Source organism: Rosa rugosa, chromosome 1 (assembly GCF_958449725.1).
Source record: "Rosa rugosa chromosome 1, drRosRugo1.1, whole genome shotgun sequence".
NCBI lineage: Eukaryota > Viridiplantae > Streptophyta > Magnoliopsida > Rosales > Rosaceae > Rosa > Rosa rugosa.
In genome coordinates, this window is record NC_084820.1 from 10,297,010 (window position 1) to 10,318,220 (window position 21,211).

General features: G+C 38.4%; 5 protein-coding genes and 1 non-coding gene across 6 annotated transcripts; 2 read left to right on the forward strand and 4 right to left on the reverse strand.

The window, feature by feature from the left end:
- Positions 1-81: 81 nt before the first annotated feature.
- On the forward strand, positions 82-2,059 carry LOC133716562 (L-ascorbate peroxidase 3-like). Its single transcript, XM_062143261.1, has 9 exons — positions 82-341; positions 590-714; positions 781-830; positions 917-982; positions 1,062-1,110; positions 1,190-1,272; positions 1,362-1,441; positions 1,524-1,626; positions 1,715-2,059. The coding sequence occupies exons 1-9, from the start codon at positions 220-222 to the stop codon at positions 1,898-1,900; spliced, it is 864 nt and encodes a 287-aa protein (XP_061999245.1). The 5' UTR covers positions 82-219; the 3' UTR covers positions 1,901-2,059.
- A 428-nt stretch (positions 2,060-2,487) lies between these two features.
- On the reverse strand, positions 2,488-4,709 carry LOC133716547 (protein POLLENLESS 3-LIKE 2). The gene is made up of 4 exons (XM_062143248.1): positions 4,422-4,709; positions 4,110-4,322; positions 3,857-4,012; positions 2,488-3,681 (listed from the first exon to the last, which is right to left on the reverse strand). Exons 1-4 carry the CDS (start codon positions 4,587-4,589, stop codon positions 2,764-2,766), a joined length of 1,455 nt encoding a protein of 484 aa, XP_061999232.1. The 5' UTR covers positions 4,590-4,709; the 3' UTR covers positions 2,488-2,763.
- A 2,550-nt stretch (positions 4,710-7,259) lies between these two features.
- LOC133727182 (uncharacterized) lies at positions 7,260-9,067 on the reverse strand. Its single transcript, XM_062154804.1, has 3 exons — positions 8,923-9,067; positions 7,952-8,065; positions 7,260-7,680 (listed from the first exon to the last, which is right to left on the reverse strand). Exons 1-3 carry the CDS (start codon positions 8,938-8,940, stop codon positions 7,543-7,545), a joined length of 270 nt encoding a protein of 89 aa, XP_062010788.1. The 5' UTR covers positions 8,941-9,067; the 3' UTR covers positions 7,260-7,542.
- Positions 9,068-9,076: 9 nt separating this feature from the next.
- TRNAI-AAU (transfer RNA isoleucine (anticodon AAU)) lies at positions 9,077-9,150 on the forward strand. The gene has a single exon. It is a non-coding gene; the product is annotated as a tRNA-Ile (tRNA).
- A 537-nt stretch (positions 9,151-9,687) lies between these two features.
- LOC133716570 (proteasome subunit alpha type-7) lies at positions 9,688-12,157 on the reverse strand. Its single transcript, XM_062143268.1, has 3 exons — positions 11,896-12,157; positions 10,783-11,197; positions 9,688-10,065 (listed from the first exon to the last, which is right to left on the reverse strand). Exons 1-3 carry the CDS (start codon positions 12,066-12,068, stop codon positions 9,904-9,906), a joined length of 750 nt encoding a protein of 249 aa, XP_061999252.1. The 5' UTR covers positions 12,069-12,157; the 3' UTR covers positions 9,688-9,903.
- A 2,549-nt stretch (positions 12,158-14,706) lies between these two features.
- On the reverse strand, positions 14,707-20,335 carry LOC133716578 (histidine kinase 1). Its single transcript, XM_062143273.1, has 13 exons — positions 19,772-20,335; positions 19,374-19,616; positions 18,477-19,277; positions 18,075-18,322; positions 17,766-17,925; positions 17,537-17,663; positions 17,336-17,425; positions 17,070-17,261; positions 16,922-16,991; positions 16,756-16,798; positions 16,417-16,557; positions 15,193-16,284; positions 14,707-15,086 (listed from the first exon to the last, which is right to left on the reverse strand). The coding sequence occupies exons 1-13, from the start codon at positions 19,985-19,987 to the stop codon at positions 14,868-14,870; spliced, it is 3,642 nt and encodes a 1,213-aa protein (XP_061999257.1). The 5' UTR covers positions 19,988-20,335; the 3' UTR covers positions 14,707-14,867.
- Positions 20,336-21,211: the final 876 nt, after the last annotated feature.

Here is a 21,211-nt window from a genome sequence, read left to right on the forward strand (position 1 = left end):
TAACTTGACAGAGAAATTTAAAGAGCACAATTGAAAGAAGGGGGAAGAAACCTTCCTGCTTATTCAAAAAGGGAACCAATGCTTTTCTTGTTCTCTGCAAAACCCTCCTGCCAATCTTCCTTTATTCCGATTCTTCTTAATCCTCCATATAAAATGAACTGCAACAAAACCTCTTATTAACAAGCACTGCAATTTCAGTAAGGCTGCATACCAGTTCTCATGGCGGCATTACGGTCTGTAAAGGAAAAGCAACTCTACCTCCAGGAAATTCAGAGGGCTCGCCAAGACCTTCGTGCTCTTATCTACAGCAAGAACTGCGCTCCTATCATGCTTCGTTTAGCGTAATTATCCCCTCTACCTCTTTCCTTCACTTGGTTGTTCCACTAAACTTGTTCTTCGATGTCTTGTATTCCTAATTTCCTATTGTTAGCTTAACTCTTTAGCCTACCTGATTCTGCCCCTTCTTAGACTGTAAAGATGGTACTTTTTGAATCAAAATTTCAATATTATGGATATGGTGATTAGTTTTCATGATTGAGGGTCCTCATTAATCAATCAGAAGTCACATTTATGAACAATATTCTTATAGGTGGCATGATGCTGGAACATATGATGCTGGAACAAAAACTGGAGGGCCTAATGGCTCAATCAGGAATGACGAAGAGTTAAAACATAGCGCAAATAATGGATTGAAAATCGCGGTTGACTTATGTGGTAAGCCTTTCTTGTTCAAATTTCAGTTGGGATTCTCTGTGTTCTTGATTGTGGTTTGATTTTCAGAAGAAGTGAAGGCCAAGCACCCAAAAATTACATATGCTGACCTCTACCAGGTATAATACTTTCTAGTGTTTGATGTGTTTAGTAGCTAATGTTAATCAAACCCACAATTTCACTTACTTTAAAGGTTGGTTTCTAGCTTGCTGGGGTTGTTGCAATAGAGGTCACTGGAGGTCCACCTATTGACTTTGTTCCGGGTAGAAAGGTATGCAATCGAAAAGAGTTTCGTGTGACCGATACCTAAGTTGTTTTTCTTCAATACCTTTCTTTATCTCTCAATTTAGGACTCAAAGCAGTCACCACCAGAAGGGCGCCTTCCAGATGCCAAACTCGGTATGCCATCAACTGTGTTCGTACAATTTCATGTGTTAAAAAAGGTTTCTAACTGCATTAAGTTTCACTTTGTTCATAGGTGCATCACATTTAAGGGATACCTTCTACCGTATGGGACTGTCTGACCAGGACATTGTGGCGCTATCAGGAGGCCACACATTGGTAACTTTCGCAATCCGAAGCAGACAATCTTATTCTTCACTGCACTGATCAACATATATAGAAATTTATCTCTTCTTATGGTCCTGTAGGGAAGGGCACATCAGGAGAGATCAGGCTTTGATGGAACCTGGACAAAGGAGCCTGCGAAGTTTGACAACTCATACTTTGTGTAAGACATTCATAGAAAAGTCACCTACTTGTATATGCAATAATCAATATGTAATGTCTGGAAATGTGAATTCTTTGATCAGGGAACTATTGAAAGGGGAGTCAGAGGGACTGCTGAAACTTCCCACAGACAAGGCTCTAGTGGAGGATCCTGAGTTCCATCACTATGTCGAACTATATGCAAACGTAAATTGGCTGAAGTGTCTATGTGCAGTTGATAATTTTATGATACCGCATATTCCAAAATTAAGATGAATCATATGTATATTGGCAGGATAAGGATGCATTCTTCAGAGACTATGCAGTATCACACAAGAAACTATCAGAACTTGGCTTTAGTCCACCTTCTTCAGGTCAGAAGGTAGGACTTGCTCTTAGCATTGCTGCTGTCTTAGTTCTGGCAATTGTCTGGGATCAGTTGACAGACCCGTTTCTCATATGGAAACAATACAATAATTAGGGTCCATGGATATACACTGGGACTGTACAACTTTCATATATAAGTACGTTAAGCGTGTAAATAGGTACACATACCCCATGTAATTTGATTAGTATATATATTGTTGCTCAATCCAGAGCCAGAAAATGAAGAAATAAAGATTTCAAATTATCGAAACCACTCAAATAAAGATGTGCTGTTTACAATGCATACATGAATCCATTGAATATGCTTCTACTTCTACTATTTAGAGGAGAACAAGTTCATCTCCAACTAAACTGATCTGCTGAGGAACTTGGCTTGTAAATATGCTTGAGTTGATGTTATCATCATCATCAGCAAAGCAATATCTTGGTGAGTTTTACATTTACCAGAACCTATTGCTAGTAAATAGCAATTGATGGAGGCGATAGTCTCTGAAAGGCTGAGGCTGCCAAATTGATGGAGCCTAGGAAGGTATCGAAAAGCTTGATCTGCACTTGTTCATCATACATGTCAGCAGAAACATCGAAAAGCCGGGTCTGCTTGATCTGCACTTGTTCATCATACATGTCAGCAGAAACAACACTTGTTGGACATTTCCAAATAAGATAAAGGAAACAAAGAAATATAAAAAAGATTCATTGTTATTCATTATCTTTAAAGATGGCCCAAAAGGCATACATAAATGTAAAACTTAAATGAGCTTTTTTCCTGCTGAGTGGAGTAATAAGCCTGAGATTACAGCTTCAACTACACACTCCCATTCTCTACCAGAAGACGATAATTGAAGGAGAACAAGTTCATCTCCACAACTCCATCTCCAGCCTAAACCCCCCGAACTTAAATTAGTTATATAGCAGATACTTAGTTTAATTATTAGAGACTAAAGCAACTTAGATTACTTAGGCCCTTGCCCTTGGACTTAAAGAGAGAGTAATGTCTTGAAATACCCTGAGCCTCTTCTCAATCTTCTTTGGAAACATCCCCGAATTGTTTCCATTGCCAATCGCCTTCGCTGCTTCATTTGTTGGGTCAATCACAGCAGCAATGATGGCCTCTTCAAAGTCCTTGCTATCAGGCAAAAACTGAGCCAACTTGTTGTTCTCTTCATTTTCCTCAAGTGACAGCCTTCTTCGGGTCTTGTTTTCCGGTACACCCAACTCCACAGTAGGCTTTGTTGGGATCTCAATTGCATCACTCACTCTCATATTGGCAGCATTCCCAGACCTAGTCCTCTTAAGGGTCTCAGCACATTGAGATTGAGAACCATTCCCTATTGGACCAGGAATGAGCTTCGAGTAAAAAGGCTGTGCAGCACAATTCAGTGAGTTAAGTGCGTTGTTGTTTCCAAGAGGAGGCAGAACTTTGGTTCTGGGCTGAGTTAGCAGCAAGGAGTTGATGTTTTCGTCCGCAAACTCATCGATTTTGACAGATTCCACTGGAGGCAATGTGGTGTGGTGATTGTCTCTGCAAGGCTGGGGCTGCCAAATCGATGAGGACCCAAGAAAGGCATCGAAAAGCCGGCTCTGCTCTACCCGGTCCAGACCCTTGTTCATCATCTCAGACTCCAAGTCCTTGAGCATTTGCTGCGCCCTTTCATAGGCTTTGAGATGTGAATCTGTTCCTCTTGGCCCATCAGCCACCGCAGGCTTGACTCGCCGGAGATTTTCTTTAGCTTCCGAGATTCTTCCTTGCTTCATTAAGCAGATTCCGAGATTGCACATTTTGTTGTTGTCTGGTGCTATAGTTAGTGCTCGCCGGTATGCATCTTCGGCTTCAATGTAGTTGTTCTGCTGCATCAAAGCCCACCCCAAATTCCCCTGAAAACACAGATTCAATTAGTACTAGTCTCAATCTATTGACCCAGATCACATTTCTTCAACAATTTGGTTTGTTCTACAATAATCTAGTCACTTAGCATTAGACCCAGATCAGATTGATTCAACAATTCTGAATTGAAACAATAAACTTTGGGGTTTTGGGTTCTGGTCTTACCAGTAATCTAGTGGCTTCTTGTTCCACAGAGACTTGAAATTTCTTCCCTTGAGATCTGGCAGTTTTGGTGCGTTTTCCATTGAAAGCCATTCCTTGTTGAATCAAGAACAACTTGTGCCTCAAAAGTGCTATTTGATCATCCAATCTTCCACATCTCTGCACAAAAATCAACCCCAAATTATCAACAACTCCTAATTTATACACACACAGAATGAATATTGAGATTTTGTTGGGGTTTATGAAGAATTAGTACCTTGTAAAGATCCAATAGAATGTTGTCAAGTGACTCCTGGGCTTGATCCGAACACCGATGTCTCAATGACTTGATGGCTTCAATGGCTTCCTCAGCCCTATTCTGTTGCTTCATCACAATAGCCATGTCCTTGAGAGCACTGTCAACTCTATCCCCAGAATTAATGGCCGCCCAGAACAGAGGAATAGCCCTCTCTGGATCCTTATCCACCAGCTATTCAAATCAAAAACCAAACACCCATCAATTAAACATGAATTGAAATAACTAATCTGGGTTTTGGAATCGAATTTCGAAAAGGGTCCAGAAGCTTACCTGAACATTCTTGGCTCTGACGTAAGGAGTGTCCCCCACTGGGACCTTGTGAGTCACATGGAACGACTCGGACCGAGTCCTCGAAACTCCGAGAGGCTTGGCCGGAGAGGAAGGAGCAGATTTGGTGGGTCTGAAACCCGGTGGAGCATTCCACATATCTTGCATCATCTTCGAATCCGAGATCAATTTCAATCAAACCCGATGAAGAAGACAATATGGAACTGAGATGACTCAGATGGAATTGGGAGGCTTCAGAAGAAGAAGAGAGAGGAGGAGAGTGAAGGAATCGGTGTGATTTGTGAAGGGGTATTAAGAGAGAAGAATGTATAGAGAGTGAAAGATTCGAATTTTTTGACCGTTGAGGTTACCGTTCTACAAAGTAGCCGTTGGAGATGTTGGAAAGAAAATTAGCGTATTCGCACAGGTGGCTATTTGTCCAAGTTTGGGTTAATTATTTGTATTTGACCCCCTTGTTTTTTTTTTTAATTCCATATTTTAGGGGTTACCTACCATATAAGTTTGATTTTTGTTGGAATATGATTCTGACATCGTAGAAAATTTGGAATAGTTGAATTTGATTTGGGGTAAAAAAAGAAAGAAATTTAGGATATAGAATAAAAATGTACATAGAAATTTGTATTATATGGTATGAACACAATCCAAGTTTACCTTGTAGGGGATTTTGATTTGAAAGTTTAGATCGGGATTGAATAGTAAAATTGAAATGTTTATTCTCCGGCGTGTAATCTGATGACGTGAATCGTGCATTCTGTAGACTATTTTTTGAGAATCTGTCCGGCCAAATCATTCACCCACTTGATTTGTGAAAATTTGGCAGACTGTTTTTGTATTCATTTTATGGATGATCAAACTGTTTATTGATTTGAGTGATTGCAATAAGGATGCAGAGATCAAAAGAACAAATGAAACATTTCATATCATAGAATAAAATTGGGTAAAACAAACGTCTTAGGATATAGAATTAAAATGTATACAAAAATTTGCATTCTAATGGTATGAACACAATTTAATTTTACCTTGTAGGGGATTTTGATTTGAAAGTTTGATTTCTGGTTGAATTGTATCCGAATGTTTATCCTCCATTGTGCAATCCGATGACATGAATCGTGCTTCATGTAGGCGTTTTTTTTAGGATATGTCCAGTCAAATCGTTCAACCAGGTGATTCGTGAAAATATTGCAGACTGTTTTCATATTCATTTTTTGGATGACTAAACTATTTATTGGTTTAAGTGATTGTACGTAAGAAGGATGCAGAGATCAAAAGAACAAATAGTAGTGATAGTAAGAACGAATGATAATGATAATGATGTCACGTAAAAAGTTAGGGTGGTTGGAGAGAGTGCACTTCCACATCTTTCAATTTGTAGATGTATACTCAAGAGCAAGTCTAAGTTCGATACACATACATATATATAGTGGTTTCTAAAGTAAAAAAAATTGAGGTTTGACATGTTCGAGGACAAATATATAAATTAATTATATTTTGGTGAGCTGGCAAATGAGTGCACAATCCGATCAAATAAAATATCCTCTAAAATTTACAATTTTAGATGGAATGTTATCGTCTCAATTCCAACACGACTCGAAACCCGCACGAAATAAAGAGGGTTGAACCCGCACGATTAAAAAGCGGGTCGGCCGTGGGTCAACCCACCATGATCCATTTAATAAATGGGTCGGCCACTGGTCAACCCGCCAACACGAAGTGAACCCGTATAACCTGATTATGCTATACTTCTTCTTGAAATGTTGGACGTTGGGAGTATTTGATCATAGGATTAGACAATTTGAAATATTTTGCTTTATAATTATTGGATTTAATTATTTATGAATCTATATAATTATTTATATTCTTCGTCTTGTGGAGTTTTTAGTGAATTTAATCAATTTATGCATTTTTTTAGTTAAATTGGTCGCATTATTAACCCTTAAATAGGTCATGTTGTCTAACACGACACGACCTATTTGTTAAATGGGTTAAGCGGGTTGGAAACGGGTAACCCATTTAATAAATAGGTTGGGTTTAAGTTTAAATTTTTAACAGGATTATTAAATGGGTTGGGTTTGAGTTTGTATCTTGCAATACGACAAATACTTTGACCCAACACAAACCCAACCCAATACGACCCATTAACAGCCCTAATGATATCGACCAGAACAATGTACCAACTTTATGGTGTTGCTTTTGTGCCAACTTCCTTTCAGGGCTGACAATTTGAGGCTTAAGACAAGTAAAATTCATGGAGATGGAAACTTTTCTATAGATTTAAACTATATTTTTTAACTAACCTAAATAAAAAATGAACGTAAAATAGAGATTACAATCATTACATAGCACAATTGAGGAATACATTCCAATCACCTATATATGAGAACCAAGATCAACTTATGAAAATTCAATTACAGAAAATCAGATTCATAAGATTCTTATACCAATATAATTCCAGAAGAAGAATATTTAAACTCTAGTATCAACTAGAGCATCCAAGTGATCCAACCATTGTCTTCCGTTTCTGAATTGTTAATAGCGAAATGGGATCAGCCTAAAAGATTTGTCGATCGTACATCTCTTTTTACTTTATTCACTTATGGGAAGCTTTGGAGGGCTGCTTCCGTCACCTTGCCCACCAATGACCAACCTGAACCTTTTCAAAATGAAGCTGATTAAATGATTTAAATCCCCAATTTGCCGTTTCTGCGATCTCCAGGAAGAGTGTAGAAATTTTCCCAAGATCCGTCCTGGATCAAATCTTACTAGTTGCAGGCCAAACTAATCAAAGTTCTAAAAGAATGAAATATGATCAGTAACCAAAGCTCCAAGAGAATCCTGTATGTTCTTTTTTGATATATAACAAGTCATGGCATATCCTGGACTAATTAATAATACAATGACTGATCACATCATCTGAACTCCCATAATCATATAGTAAATTGGAAGCATAGGTACATCTCCAGAAAGGAAAGGTGCAAGGATTGGTGTAACTTGTGTTGTATCACATTACAAATATCCCCAACAGGATGAGAACACTACATACAAGGGGAGACAGAATGTGCGGACAACTGTAAAATATCAAACAAATAATAACCGCTACTTCAACTCAAAGCGCCCGATCTCGAAAACTGTCCGTCTTATCAAGTCTGGCAGTACCTGAGCTTGACGATTCACCCATTAGATCAGGAGAAGCTGCTCTCTGGGATGAATCTTTCTTCAAAGAAGTTGGTAGACCCGAAATCTCCTGAAGAATAATGAAAGCAAATGAATCACCGAAAGCTAATGTAAATTAACATGTCTATACATGGGGCAAGAACCCTGCATGGCGATTGGGACACCGAAAGCTAGGCCTATGCTTTCATCAGATACTATGTATAGTATTGTTCACAATCACTTCACATGGCGATTGGGACACAGTTGTATACTCATTCCTTCAATCACATATTCGTAAAAGCAATAAAGAAAACAACTCTGCTAGAATCAACAAATAACTAAGACAGTAAATGCCAAATTACCTTCATCAGATGCAACCTCATGTCACAAGGTCGAACATTATTTCCAATGCATGCCATTACAAATTTTGAATAGTTGTCCAACACATCAGCAGCAGCTTGCTTTTTCTCTTCAATCTAAATAAAAAAATCCAATAAAGAAGGAAGTTAAGTCTTGTTGGCAATGAATATCTAGCTCATCATACTTCAACACCAATAACTAGTTTATAATCGACTAAACGTAAGTGGCAGAACTAAGTTTAAGCACTAAACCACTTCAGTCTGAATCCAAAGCTGTTTGAGGCATATGAAGTATGAACTTTATCATGTTCCAAATGTTTACAATCACCTAAAGTTCAAACCCTGAATACACCAATACCTGAATCATGGTTCTTTCTGTCATAAAAACCGAAAAACTAGTGTTAACTAAGCGTTCAAACCCTTCCAATCTAACCAAGACTAGAGCTAATATCGATTCGTTATCGCTGCAAAACCATATATCCCATTGCTTTGTAACTGAAAGTGCAAAAAGGAGTGCAACCACTCCTCCATTCGAACAATCCACAATATAGAAAAGCAATCATTCCCCATTATGCAGCATCCCAAACAATTGAACATGCAAATTGTTTCTCACTTTACAGAAGATAACAATAACATCACCAAGCTACAAATTCTTCCAATATGAAAATTCTACTACATAGAGCATGAAGGTTTTGACACAGTAAACACACAGCATAAGCTTAAATCTACCAAAACCATCTGGGCATCTCAAAAGCCTAAAACTTTAGCGACACAATGACGACAGCAACCCTTAAGATTTCTGAAACCCAACTTTAACCGAAAACCAAATAGAATAACAATATGCAAATTGGGGAAGAACCAATGGTTGGTTTGGGCGTTGCAATTTCATAGAGAAAAAACGATGGCGGGCCGTTTCTGAAGGTAAGCTTCATTAAATTAGAAAAATTTTGAACTTTAAATTGTGAAAACTGTACCTCGTAATCGTCTTTCATGGTGATCGAAAGTCTCTGGTTTCCAGTCCAACAATTCCAACCATCTGCCAAGACAAACAGAACCACCTGTACATAAAATATTTCAATGTCTTTAAAGAATAAATATTTATATAAAACTAGAACTATTCATCAAATTGGCCTATTAGCTCAGCTGGTTAGAGCGTCGTGCTAATAACGCGAAGGTCACAGGTTCGAGACCTGTATGGGCCAATTGTTTTTCATAATTTTTCGGATTTGTTTTGTTCTTCTTCATGTACTTGTTTTTATTTTCATAATTTTCTTGTGCTATTTTTCTGGGTCATATACTAGGATTTGTTTCCTTCTTCTTCTTCTTCATATACTTGTTTCTTGTACTAGGTCTTTTTATTAGGCTTACTGCAAGATGAAGCCATCAAATATAAGATGGTGGCGGAACAAAATCTAGATTGATGTATTTTTGTTGTACCATTCGCTCCAAGTTAATCTAGAGCAATTTCAAGTTAGGCAGAAGAGTTGTGAAATTTGCAATCACCATAATGTGGAAGGCTCAAAGCCTCAAACAAAGTTGGACGCGGACTACGGCAGGTTATAAGAAAACGTCAATGGGACATCAACAATAACAGGATATCCAGATTACAATAGCTTAGCTTGCCTTTTAACTGATTTATTGGTCACTAATATCTTTGCAGCTCCTATATTCCCAATCCATTTCCTGTGTTAAGATGGGTGTCTATTGACACTTTTGACTACCATCATTAGAGGGCAATAGATTCTAGCAGTCTCAAATTCAAACTTCATAAAAGCAAATCTAAATCCATTCCAACATATAAGCTGTGATGACTAGCAGTTCAAAGGCATACCAAATGCCATCAGTACCGATCAGTTTAGGCCAAGCAAGTGCAAAGTACAACTCGAAAATAACAGCAAGGTGGAGTACATTGACCAGAAATTAGAGAGAAACTTGCAAAGGATCAGCACAGAAGATCATGTTTCCCTGGCAGGTCCTTTCTTTGCAGCCTCAGCAGCTGCTTTCTCTGCTTCGATGTCAGCAACAATAGCATCGATTTCAGCTTCTTCAAGTTGTCGCAGACCATGATCCTTTGTCATGACAGCAACTTCTATGTTCTTCCCTCCACTTTCAACAACCTACAAGTCCATTCCAAAATTTGAATGTCATGCCTCTTAGGACAAAATCAAAGTAAATATATAAACAGTGATAGTCGTGCAAAGAACAAAGTTATATTCAGATATCTAAGCTCTCAGCTTGGGCATAAAAAGTTATAGTAGTGCAATACATCTAAGGTCTAATGCCCTTGTGGTACCTTATACATTCTTTTGGTCATGCAAGCAGTTCAATGAAGTATGACACATTTCAGATGCTCAAAACTTGAAAATGTACCATGCCCAAGGCTAACAATAAACTATCAGTGACATTCTAATATGATAAAGTTTTAAGCTTTGTGATAAAACAAACAGGTCAGTTACCATATGAAATGGAGTATAATATATGTGTTCCTTTTCAAAACCAGTGCAATATTATGATCAAAGGCCCTCAACAAGGATCTAAAATCTGGCTATGCACTTCGATTCACATCTAAGACTTAACGACCATTATATCAAAACTCAACTGCACGCTGTTACCTCAGGATTTTATTGCCTTCCCTTTCGAATGATTTAGATAACTTTGCAGGACATAAAGTTTGAATACTAAACTAATGGTATTAAATCATGTGCATATACAGGATTGGACTTTTGTGTATTGAACATCAAGAAAATTGGGCAATCAGTCATAAAAAAAAAATAAAAAATAAAAAAATAAAAAAAACAGGTTATGCAACAAAAGAAACAAGCCAAAGAACTGACCTCAAGCAAAGCACGGATCGCAAGCTTTATGGTGTCTTGCCCAGAAGTTTCTTTGTAGTTTTTCTCCAGAAATTCCCTTATCGAATTGGAGTTCCTTCCCGTTGCATTCGCTTTCCATGCTGAAAAAGTCCCTGAAGGATCTGTCTGATAGAGTGCTGGTTTATTCGTGTATGGATCAAACCCAACAATCAAAGTTGAAAGACCAAATGGCCTCACACCACCACTCTGCGTGTACTTTTGCTGAAGACCAGCAATGTAACGCGTTATATACTCAACTGTTACTGGATCCTCAACAGTAAGCCTATGGCTTTGACATTCAATCCTCGCCTTGTTTATCAAGACACGAGCATCTGCTTTGAGCCCAGCACAGGCTAGAGCAATGTGATTGTCCAGGTTCACAATCTTCCTCACCGATCTGAACAGAAGAAGCCACAAAATGATCAGAGAATACTCAAGGTTACGACCTATTATGAGCACAACACATTCTAAGTGATAACCGATATGTGGGTTGTGTCCAGTCCCATCAAAAGGTAGTATGCAAGGAGAAGCATATACAATATACATAGACACATGCCCTCCCAATAATTACAAAGCCCCTATTATGACAGTTCAAACATGCATCATGCACTCATACCAAGGGCAATGTAACAAACAGATTAGCCGTGCACTTCTTCGGCTGACCATCTTAATTCTTAAGGGGGCATTAAAAATGCAGATAACCAAGTCATACATAATCCTAAGGCGGCGTTAAAAATGCAGCCTTTTTCAAAGAGTCAATCATGTTTCCATGGTACTTGTACTAAATTGTGGAAGTTCTAAGAGTTCAGATTACGGATCTATCTCAGTTCACCCTCATTAGACTGAAATTTCCAAAATAAAATTAACATCTTGAATTCTTCAAAAAGCAACCTGAATCGCAATATGTGCAAACCCAATCATAAATCTACATTCAATTAGTCTAAGCTAACTGCAGAAACCAAAATTGGAAATCGACGTCATACATAAACCCTAACCCTAAAGCTCAAATTTACCATCCATTAGATCAAAGCAAAGAGAAACCAATCATCTGCGTGAGAGAGAGAGAGAGAGAGAGAGAGGGAAGCGAAAAGGGACCTGGAGTCCTGAAGCTTAGCGGTGGACTTCTTCTCGACGCCGAGAACGATGGTGTCGGTGCCACGGACGCCGACGGCGGCGTTACCCTTACGCACGGCTTCGAGGGCGTACTCGACCTGGAAGAGATGGCCGTCGGGAGAAAAGACTGTAATGGCCCTATCGTACCTCGCCATCTTTCTTCTTCTACTCTTTTGATTTCTTCTTCCTTGTGATCTAGTACTCTCTTTTTAGCTTTGTTTCTCAGTGCCTCCAATTATATTTGCAATTCTCGACTTATTAGACAAGTCACTTGTTAATTCTCTGAACCATGGACAAAATAGTCATTTAAATTTTCCAACTTTTGTGCCCAATAATGAAGTCCGTAGAGAAAAGCCCAATTATGAGTTTGGATCACATTGACACGGAGCCGGACCGGTAGGCCCAGTTGGCTGGCGATTTGTTTACGTTTTGTGAAAACCGAGCTATTATCAACCGTTGGATTTCCAATGAGAAGCTCATCATCAGTCGGGGCCGCCTCCCTGTTCTCAGCTAGAATTTGATTGTTTTCTAAATTTGTATTTTGTGATACAGTGTCACGATCAATTAAACAAGTGAAATTAAAGTTGTGGTTTACTAAATGGATCAAGATATCATGACTTAAAAGTTACATTACACAACTCAATCTTAACTCAAGTCGTGTTTTCATTTTCATTAATTAGATTGTGTAGTAGGAGATCTAGGTTTAGGGTGCTTCAGCTAAAAGAAGGGTCTGCTTTTTTCCTTCTAGCCAACTTTTTCTTTCATAAGAGCATATTTAGCGATGCTAATAATTTTGTAGTTAAATTTTAGTCAAAAAGTAACTAAAAGTCATCTTAACTAGTCACTTTTAAAACACGTCTATATTAGTTATTTTTATTTTAGTTAGTTTTGAATTCATCTATACTATTATTAAGAGAAGAGGCTTTGTTAGCCAAAACTAAAAAATTTGACAGAAATGACCCTGAAATATTAAAAAACTTTGAGAATTAATTAAATCACAAGGGCAATTAGGACAATTACAAATTATATTTTTATTAAAAAAATATTTAAAAAAATCTCATAACCCAATTTTGTCTCCCACTAACTTCTCTCTACAATAACTGTTTTAATCCATTATCTTTTTTTCTTTCTGAAAAAAATAAAAATAAAAATACTTGCACATGCAGAGCATGTGTGGAGGAAGACTAGTATTATTTATTGAATGAAGAAAAAAATTGTTTGAAGGCATTTATAAATTACATAGAATAACTCATATTTCTTTCTATATTTGGGAGTGTATTTTAATGGAAGGAGGTCAGTCATATTTATATTTCAGTAAGTAGTACCAGAAACGACATATCTCAGAGGGGTCGACAGAAAGAGCCATCCTTTAGGACATACAAATGACATATTCTAAGAAAAAACATAACCTCGCACTCCCGGGTACACCCACCTTTTAAGGACATTCAAGTACCTTTATTCTAACAAAACCTAGAAACTCAGAAGCAAAAGAAATAAATGTAGCAACCGAGCAACTAGATCTTGCGACCCAAGTAAGATTTAAACATTGCTAGTTGAGGATGATGCACTTGCATCCCCTACAGTCCCACCATATATGAATGCAGCTCCCAGTAGGAATCTCATGCAGTCCAACACAGATCCTTCCCCAATATAAGGTCCAATGTGAATCAGCAGCCCAGTACTAGGCCCAATTAACACAATGAGAGCAAAACCTAGAGGAGAAGAGAACCTCCTCCACAGTGTTGCTGTCGTTGCAAAGGCACCGGCACCATCACAGCGAGCTGCCGTCAGTGAACTGCCATCGCCTCTGCCGGCAGAAAAGCTTGGAATCGGCCTTGCACGAAGCAGTGGCCAAGCCTCTATCACCAACAAAACAGTCAAACCAAACCCCCTAGCAATGAAAGTCCCTGCACTGCCTATCACCGCCGAGGAGTCTCGTGCCATCGCAGCCAAGATGACTGTCATCTGAGGAGTCGGTCCACGCAGAAGACTTACCCGATCCAAACATAGGTTTAAGGGACACCGCTGAAGCCAATCGTCGTCGCCACCAAGGAGGGGAGAAGAAAGAGAAGCGCTGCCACCCTTCCAAATCCAAAGTACAGAGCCACTATGTAGCTGAGAAGCCTCTCTGCCGAGAGTCAGAAAGTTTGCAGCGCCACCGCCGCCAAACAAAGCTGATTGCGACCTTAGGGTTGCTCTGGAGTGAGAAAGAGAGAGCATTCTTATGAAACATATTTAGGATTGAAATAGCTAAAAGTTAAGTGTCGTCTGATTTATTTTCCGGCTGCAACATAGTAGCAAAACTGTGATTTTGGTAAATTATGCTTCGTTGTATTCGAGTTATCTTTCTGGTATGTTAGCGCTATGTCAAAGCAAATGGAGTGGCCAGTAGAGCACTCTTTGCTAATTAGTGCTTGTTAGAGTATATGTATTTTGCAGAGTTTCCTGATATTATTTCAGGATGTTCTCTAGATGCTTATTGTAATCAGGGTTTAGGCTCAATGTTCCCCCTTGTATTCGGCAGTTTCATTAATCAAGGCTTGAGGGCGGCAGCACATGACCTTCTTTCAACAAAAAAAAAAAAAAAAAAACTACTTAGGAATCTGGTGCAGCTGTTAAAAATTAATAAAAAAACTAAACATGTTCTCCAAAATAACTAAAGAACCAAGATAGAAAGTCTGCTAAATTTCCTTTAAGAACCCACAAAGGGTCTCTTCATCTAGGCATTTGAAGGTAATATATTAACTCTTCATTAAGGGAGGAACTAAACTAGCAAAGCACAAGAAGTTCAGATAAGCTATTAGGAAATGTGACATTTTATTCTGCATAATATAGAGGAAAAGTGGATATACATCTCTTATGTACAATTAGTATTCTCCGAGTTCCATTGTCTAGTTTTACAGTGCAAGGCTTGCTAAGCAGATTGTTTACTTAGGTTTCCTTGATGTTGAAAGTCAGGCTTCTGTTATTTTAGTGAGTGAGAGAATGGTAGACACCATCAACTTGTAATCAATTGGCTTTGTTAGATAAGCATCCATCCCCACCTCCAAGCATTTCGCTTCATCTGATGACATTGCATGAGCTGTTAGAGCAACTATCGGAATGTGTAAACTGGTTCCCTCTTCGGATTTCCTGATTGCTTTTGTTGCTTCATAACCATCCATCTTTGGCATCTGATCACAGAAACACACAAGTTTATCAAATTTCATGTCAGAGGTGCAATGTGCTATATGCATATGAACTTATTTAGCAAAACATGAACCTTCTACTACTTCTTACCTGGCAATCCATTAGGACCAAGTCATATGGACGGGGAACCAAAGTTTCATTTTCGTGTCCATCTTTCACGTCCTGTCTACAATTTTCTGCATTAAGCATACAACTCAAAGCATCTACTGCCTGCAGTCCATCGGCCACAGCAATTACTGTAGCTCCCATCTTTTCTAGCATTATACTTGCAACTCTCTGCAGCACTGGTGTGTCTTCCGCGAGCAGTATGCGTAGGCCTTGAAGAGACTTTGGTTGATTCACTGGTTTCCTTGTATATGCGTTACTGTTCTCTTTAGGACTCCTGGTGACCGATTGTTGTTCTTTAAGTTTTGAATCTGCACATTGAGGTTGTGTATCATGGGATGCTTGACTGGTGCTCATTAATCTGGGTTCTGCATCTTCTTTCCTTGAATTATTGTCCTTTGGGAGTACCTCTGTGAGTTCGACTAAGCAGCTGTTAATAGTCTGGTACTGTGAAGAACAATTTTTCACAATCTTGTCTCTTCGTCTTTCTCCAATATGAAATGAACTTTTGGAACTGGAGTTGTTCTTTTCACCTTTATCAGATTCATCAGAGCTGCAGCCAACGTCAAAGTGAGTAGAATCAATCTCAAGGCATTCATGTGTTTCAAGATTTCTCTCTTTTATGACAGCTTCCAAAATGTGAGCCATTTTTGCTTTGTATAGAGGTTTGTTAACCATCAATACATTCCCTCTTCTGCGAAGCTCCATCTTTATGGCATTGGAGGTATCATGATTCAGCATCCATGCAAACGTTGCTTTCCCAGAGTATTTGTCAAGAAAATTGAGCTGTTCCTTCCATATATCTGTGCTTAAGTCAAGCACTCCTATATCGACAACCATGACAAAAACTGGGTTCCTTATATCATGTATACTTCGTATATCAGCTTTCAAAGATTCATTTAGTGACTGATGTGCTTCAGGGCTGTTATTACGAGCTGAATTTCTGTCTTTAAAGAGTTCCCTAAGAATTTGTGCCAGCTCATTCCACTCGGATGTTGCCAATGTGAAAACTCCATTTTTACATAACCACTGGGACATAATCAATCTACCCATGCTGCCATGTAGTGCAAGCACCACCTGCATTCATATTCAGCAATGTGATCTAAGAATAACATGTAACTGTTCATGACTATGTTCAGCTAAGTCAGGATTTGGTTAAGCTTCTACTCTGTGATACCTGGAACTTGAAATAAACAAATTTTTACTTACCACCACACCGTGCTTTGCAAAATCTACTTGACAATATTGCTCTGTGCCATCTGCAGGTGTATTCAGAACCAAGTACAACTGCATTAAAGTTCCTGGCCCATCCTTCTTTACAACCTTAATTTCTCCACCCATCTTGTTAACCTGTCATCACCAGTATAATCGTTATTAACATTTCACATATTTTTTAAACATGCACCTTATCGTGATCATTCAAATGTTAAAATTCGGATTATCTTTGTGTAGCTATGTAGGTGTGCGTGGCATGTGATTATGCATCAGGAATTCAGGATATGCTTTGACATTCCTGATGCTTCTATATACTTGACACACTAAACTTACCAATGTCCGCACAATGCATAGCCCAAGACCAGTGCCACCATGCCTGAAAAGGGTACAGAGTTGAGCATGCCTCATAATAAGTTATGCTAAACGAGAGAAGTTGATGGAATCAATTAGGATCCATCCAAGTATGGAACATATTAGCTTGTTAAGTATTGATACTCACGTTCGAGTTGTTGAGGGATCAGCTTGCTCAAAGCTTTCAAAGACAGACTCCCATTTACTAGCATCAATTCCTGTAAAATATGAGAAAAATGATGAATGGTAGTCTTTTTTTCCATGCAGCTTAATTCGATCAGTTCTGAGGTGCATACCACAACCAGTGTCATCTACTTCAAACCAAAGAATCATTTTGTTGTCTTTCTTGTGAGCCTTCTTTGCATAGTTCCCTTGCTTCAACTTTGCCTTATGTGAAGACCATAAACTTTTCTGATCGGGACTGATTCTCCTGGTATCACCAGAAGAGTTCAAGTTCTCACACGATCCTCTGAGTATTATGTGACCAGCTGGAAACATATGTCATTACAACGTTATGAAAAAGCAGAGCTAGCAAAGTCATTTGTAAGAAAGTTGTACTTACATGTAGTGAACTTGATGGAATTGCTAATTAGATTAGCAAATATTTGAACAACTCTTGCAGAGTCTCCTCGAACTAGTCTTGGCATATCATCTGAATCATGCATCAAAATGTTTGAGTGAAAAAAAAGTGGATTTACTAATCAATTAGTAAACATTTCTGTTCAGATTAGTTCTTTTGCGCCTATAAAAATTATATTCATACCAGAAAGATCTAAAACAGTCTCTACATTGTGGTTGATGCACTGCACAGAGAACATATCAAATAGCCCTTCAAGTTCTCTTCCCAAATCAAACTCAGCTTCTTCCAGCACCAGTTTTCCAGATTCAACCTGTATAGAATGTATCAACATGATTTCATTGATCTTAAATTTTCATACCAGTCTGACTGAAAAAGAAAATGGAAATCTCATAAGCTTTCCTTTATATCTCACCTTGCTCAGATCCAGTATATTGTTAAGAAGCCGAAGTAGAGCTGTTGAGCATTTTCTAATTTGAGTGACTGTGGAGTACTGTTCATTTGTAAGGCAGTCATCGCTAATTAGAATGTCAAGTAACCCAATAACCGCAGCCATCGGTGTCCTTAATTCATGACTGCAATGCAACAAAGCGACGTAGACTTTGGTCAGTAGTGAAATACAATGAAGGCATGAATTTAAGTCTCTCTAGACTAGTATAGAGAGATTATACATCATATTATCAACGAATATACAATTATTGGGTCAAAATGTTGAATCATCTACCTCATGTTTGCTAGAAATTGGCTTTTATAATTGCTAGATGCCTCTGCCCGTCTCCTCGCATCAAGATGACTTATCAGCTCTGCTCTTAGTTTCATTTCCTTTGATACTCCATTTGTCAGTATGAAAATGCAGACACATCCAGTGACTAGGATACAAAATGATGCAGATATCAAGATCACCAACGTTTTGAAGGCTCTCTCATCCACCTTCCCCATTATATATTTTCTTGGAATGATGATAACCCCTACCTGCACAAAGTACAACTCAAGTTAAATTCTTGCTAGCAGCTAAGATAGGTAGTACAATCCAACTGAAAGATAGGTAAAGTCATACAATTCAATTGTCAAGCAACTTTTTCAAAACCTAGGGAAGGGTATTGTCAAATAATATGGTCAAACTTACCAGAGGAAGTCTCTTTAGCTTCAGAAAAAACGAGTCGATGTAATATTCCTCATCTCCCAGCCTGGCATTTTCAACATGAACCTCCTTATCTTTAGGAGGAAACTTGTTGCCATATGCTCTTTGTAACCACTCAGCTCCCATTCGTATTATGTGATCCTCCGAATCCGTAGCCATCATAAGCTTCGGCCCTTTTGTAGTATTTGTCAAAAGAGGAGCATTCGTGGAAGTAGAAAGTAAGTAACCTTCTTGAGACGTCAAATAAATATGTCCACTGTGAAACTCAACAAGTTCTTTCATCAGCTGTCCAACACTATACAGTGCTGTGGTAACACCCACCACAGCCACTATGCTTTTATTGGAAGGATCCGAAACTGGCAGTGCTGCTGAAAGCAATGGTGAATCCGAGTACTTGCTGACCGCCACGTGCCAAGTTGCCACACCATCTGGTACTTGTGAAAGGCCTGCTATGTTGATCAGATCATCTGGCTGAATTTGGATTGCTTTACCTATCTTCTCACCAGTGACAGGATCAAGTGGTTCGCGGAACCACTTTGCAGAAGTGTTGCCATGTATGGACTGATCATTCCACGCCTCACGTGTTGAGAACAAATCAGCATCATAAGCCCCGGTGGAAGTGATTGAATAGTTTGCAAGATCAGAGTAAATGTAAAACGAGTTGTTACTCCTGTGATCTCTATGGAATGCCTGGACAAAACCATTTCTGTAATTGATAGTAATTGCACTCAGAGCTTTTCGACTTGCAAACATTGCCCATGTCATAGCCCTCATCGATTCATAGAGCTGATAAGAGTAGTGCAAAAGCATTAAACAAAGAACAATGCATAACAATCTCAAATCATACAATCGACAAACATTACTAATGGCATAAGAATCAACCTCAACTTGTTCTGCTTGAGTAGAAGGGTTGCTATACTTTCTGATGACATACTCCGAAAGCTTCACCTGTGCTGTTGTTATCTCTGCCGTTGAATTCAAGATGTTCCACATCCGCAAAACGGGGCGTTGCAGAAGCTCGTAACGAAGCCCATAAGCTAAGTTGCTCAGTGATTTTGCTGTGTATATTCTTGTGAAATGCCATGTCAGTATAGTTAACAGTCCAATTAGAATAGCCAGCATAACCTGCACAAAAATCACTAATGTTCATTCTACTGATCAAACTTTTACAACCACTGAAAAAGGGTATGAAATTTAACCACTGAATCAATACAACAAGCATGTGGTCCTCATCTTTTGCCAAACCCAATTAAAAGTTCTGTGCTTGAAATCATACTAACCATGATAGCAAGGCGAGCCACAAAGACACTGTAATATGATGAAAGACAATGAGCATTTGCATACTGAAACTGGTCTCTTTCAACATCTCTGTGAAAGATTCTTCTCCCCTGGCCTTCTGGGCTAGTAGCAGCACTGTTAGTACTGCTTCTTCTCCATGGAAAAGTAACAAAGCTAGAAACTTTATCAAACACCTTCCTCAGAATTAGAGCTCCCATTAGTGTTCTTCAACCTTGTGAACATTCACAACTTTATAGAGAGAGAGAGAGAGAGAGAGAGAGAGAGGTGGTGGGTGGTGGGTTGTGTGTATTATATACCGGCTCTGGTGTCATTACCCACTATTGAACACAATTGCTTAATGCAATTGCTGTGACTCTGTGAGTGGGGAGTTGAGTTGTGGTACTTTGATTCCTCTATCTATAATCTACAGCATCAATGCCACAACATATCTCTAGCTCTCTTTATTTTTGCGATTGTGATTTGTGAAAATGAGACCGTTGTTTGGAACACAGGTGTTGTTAAAGGGAGTAGTAGCAGATCGACATGGAACTGAACCTTCGGCATCCATTACAGCTATTTGAGAGCTACATGATGAGAGTTAACCAGGGCCCACATTCCTCTTCTTGCCTAGTATACTAAAGCAAACCTTATCATATATGTGTATATTTTACAGTTAAACTGGTAAATATACTGGGATACAAATTTATGATCCATGATAAATTAGGGGACTCAAATTTGAATAAACGAAACATTAACAGATTATTTATCGAACAAAACTTGATTCACCAAATTTGCTATACCAATTCTTGCGGTTTTCTATATGCATTTTGAGCTTGTAGTGTAGTATGTAAAACTGTAGGCTTTCTCATACTTTTCCACGATCAAAAACTGTCTATATTGTAAGTCCTCATTCACAAGTCTTTTTTTTTTTTTTTTTTTTTTTGAGGAGTCCTCATTCACAAGTCATCTCCACACAAAATCAATCTAAACAATTTTTTTTTTTTAAGTTCAAAAAGAGGGATAAGAGGGGCAAAAAAAAAAAAACCTCTTTACCTCCCCATTTTATTAGAGAAAAAAAAAGAGATACAAAAAGAGGGGACGAAACCAAGACCTCCATAGTAAAACATAACATACATTAAATAAAATTAGCTAATGAAAACAAAATTGTGGAATACCTAAACATTCACTATTGCAAGTCAAAATAATAAAAGGAGGAGTCACATCCCACCAAGCTAAACTTGTTACATAGTACCATGATTTGTCACGATGTCAACAACTCTGTTAACTTCACGAAAGATATGTGATGAGGAACGAAAATGCATCTGAGAAATGTGGTGCAAAAAATTCATCAACTATACTCTAAGTTGCCATGGCACCAAATGAGAAAGAAAAAAATTAATCATTTAATTTTCCTTACATATATAACTATATTTGTCATCGCA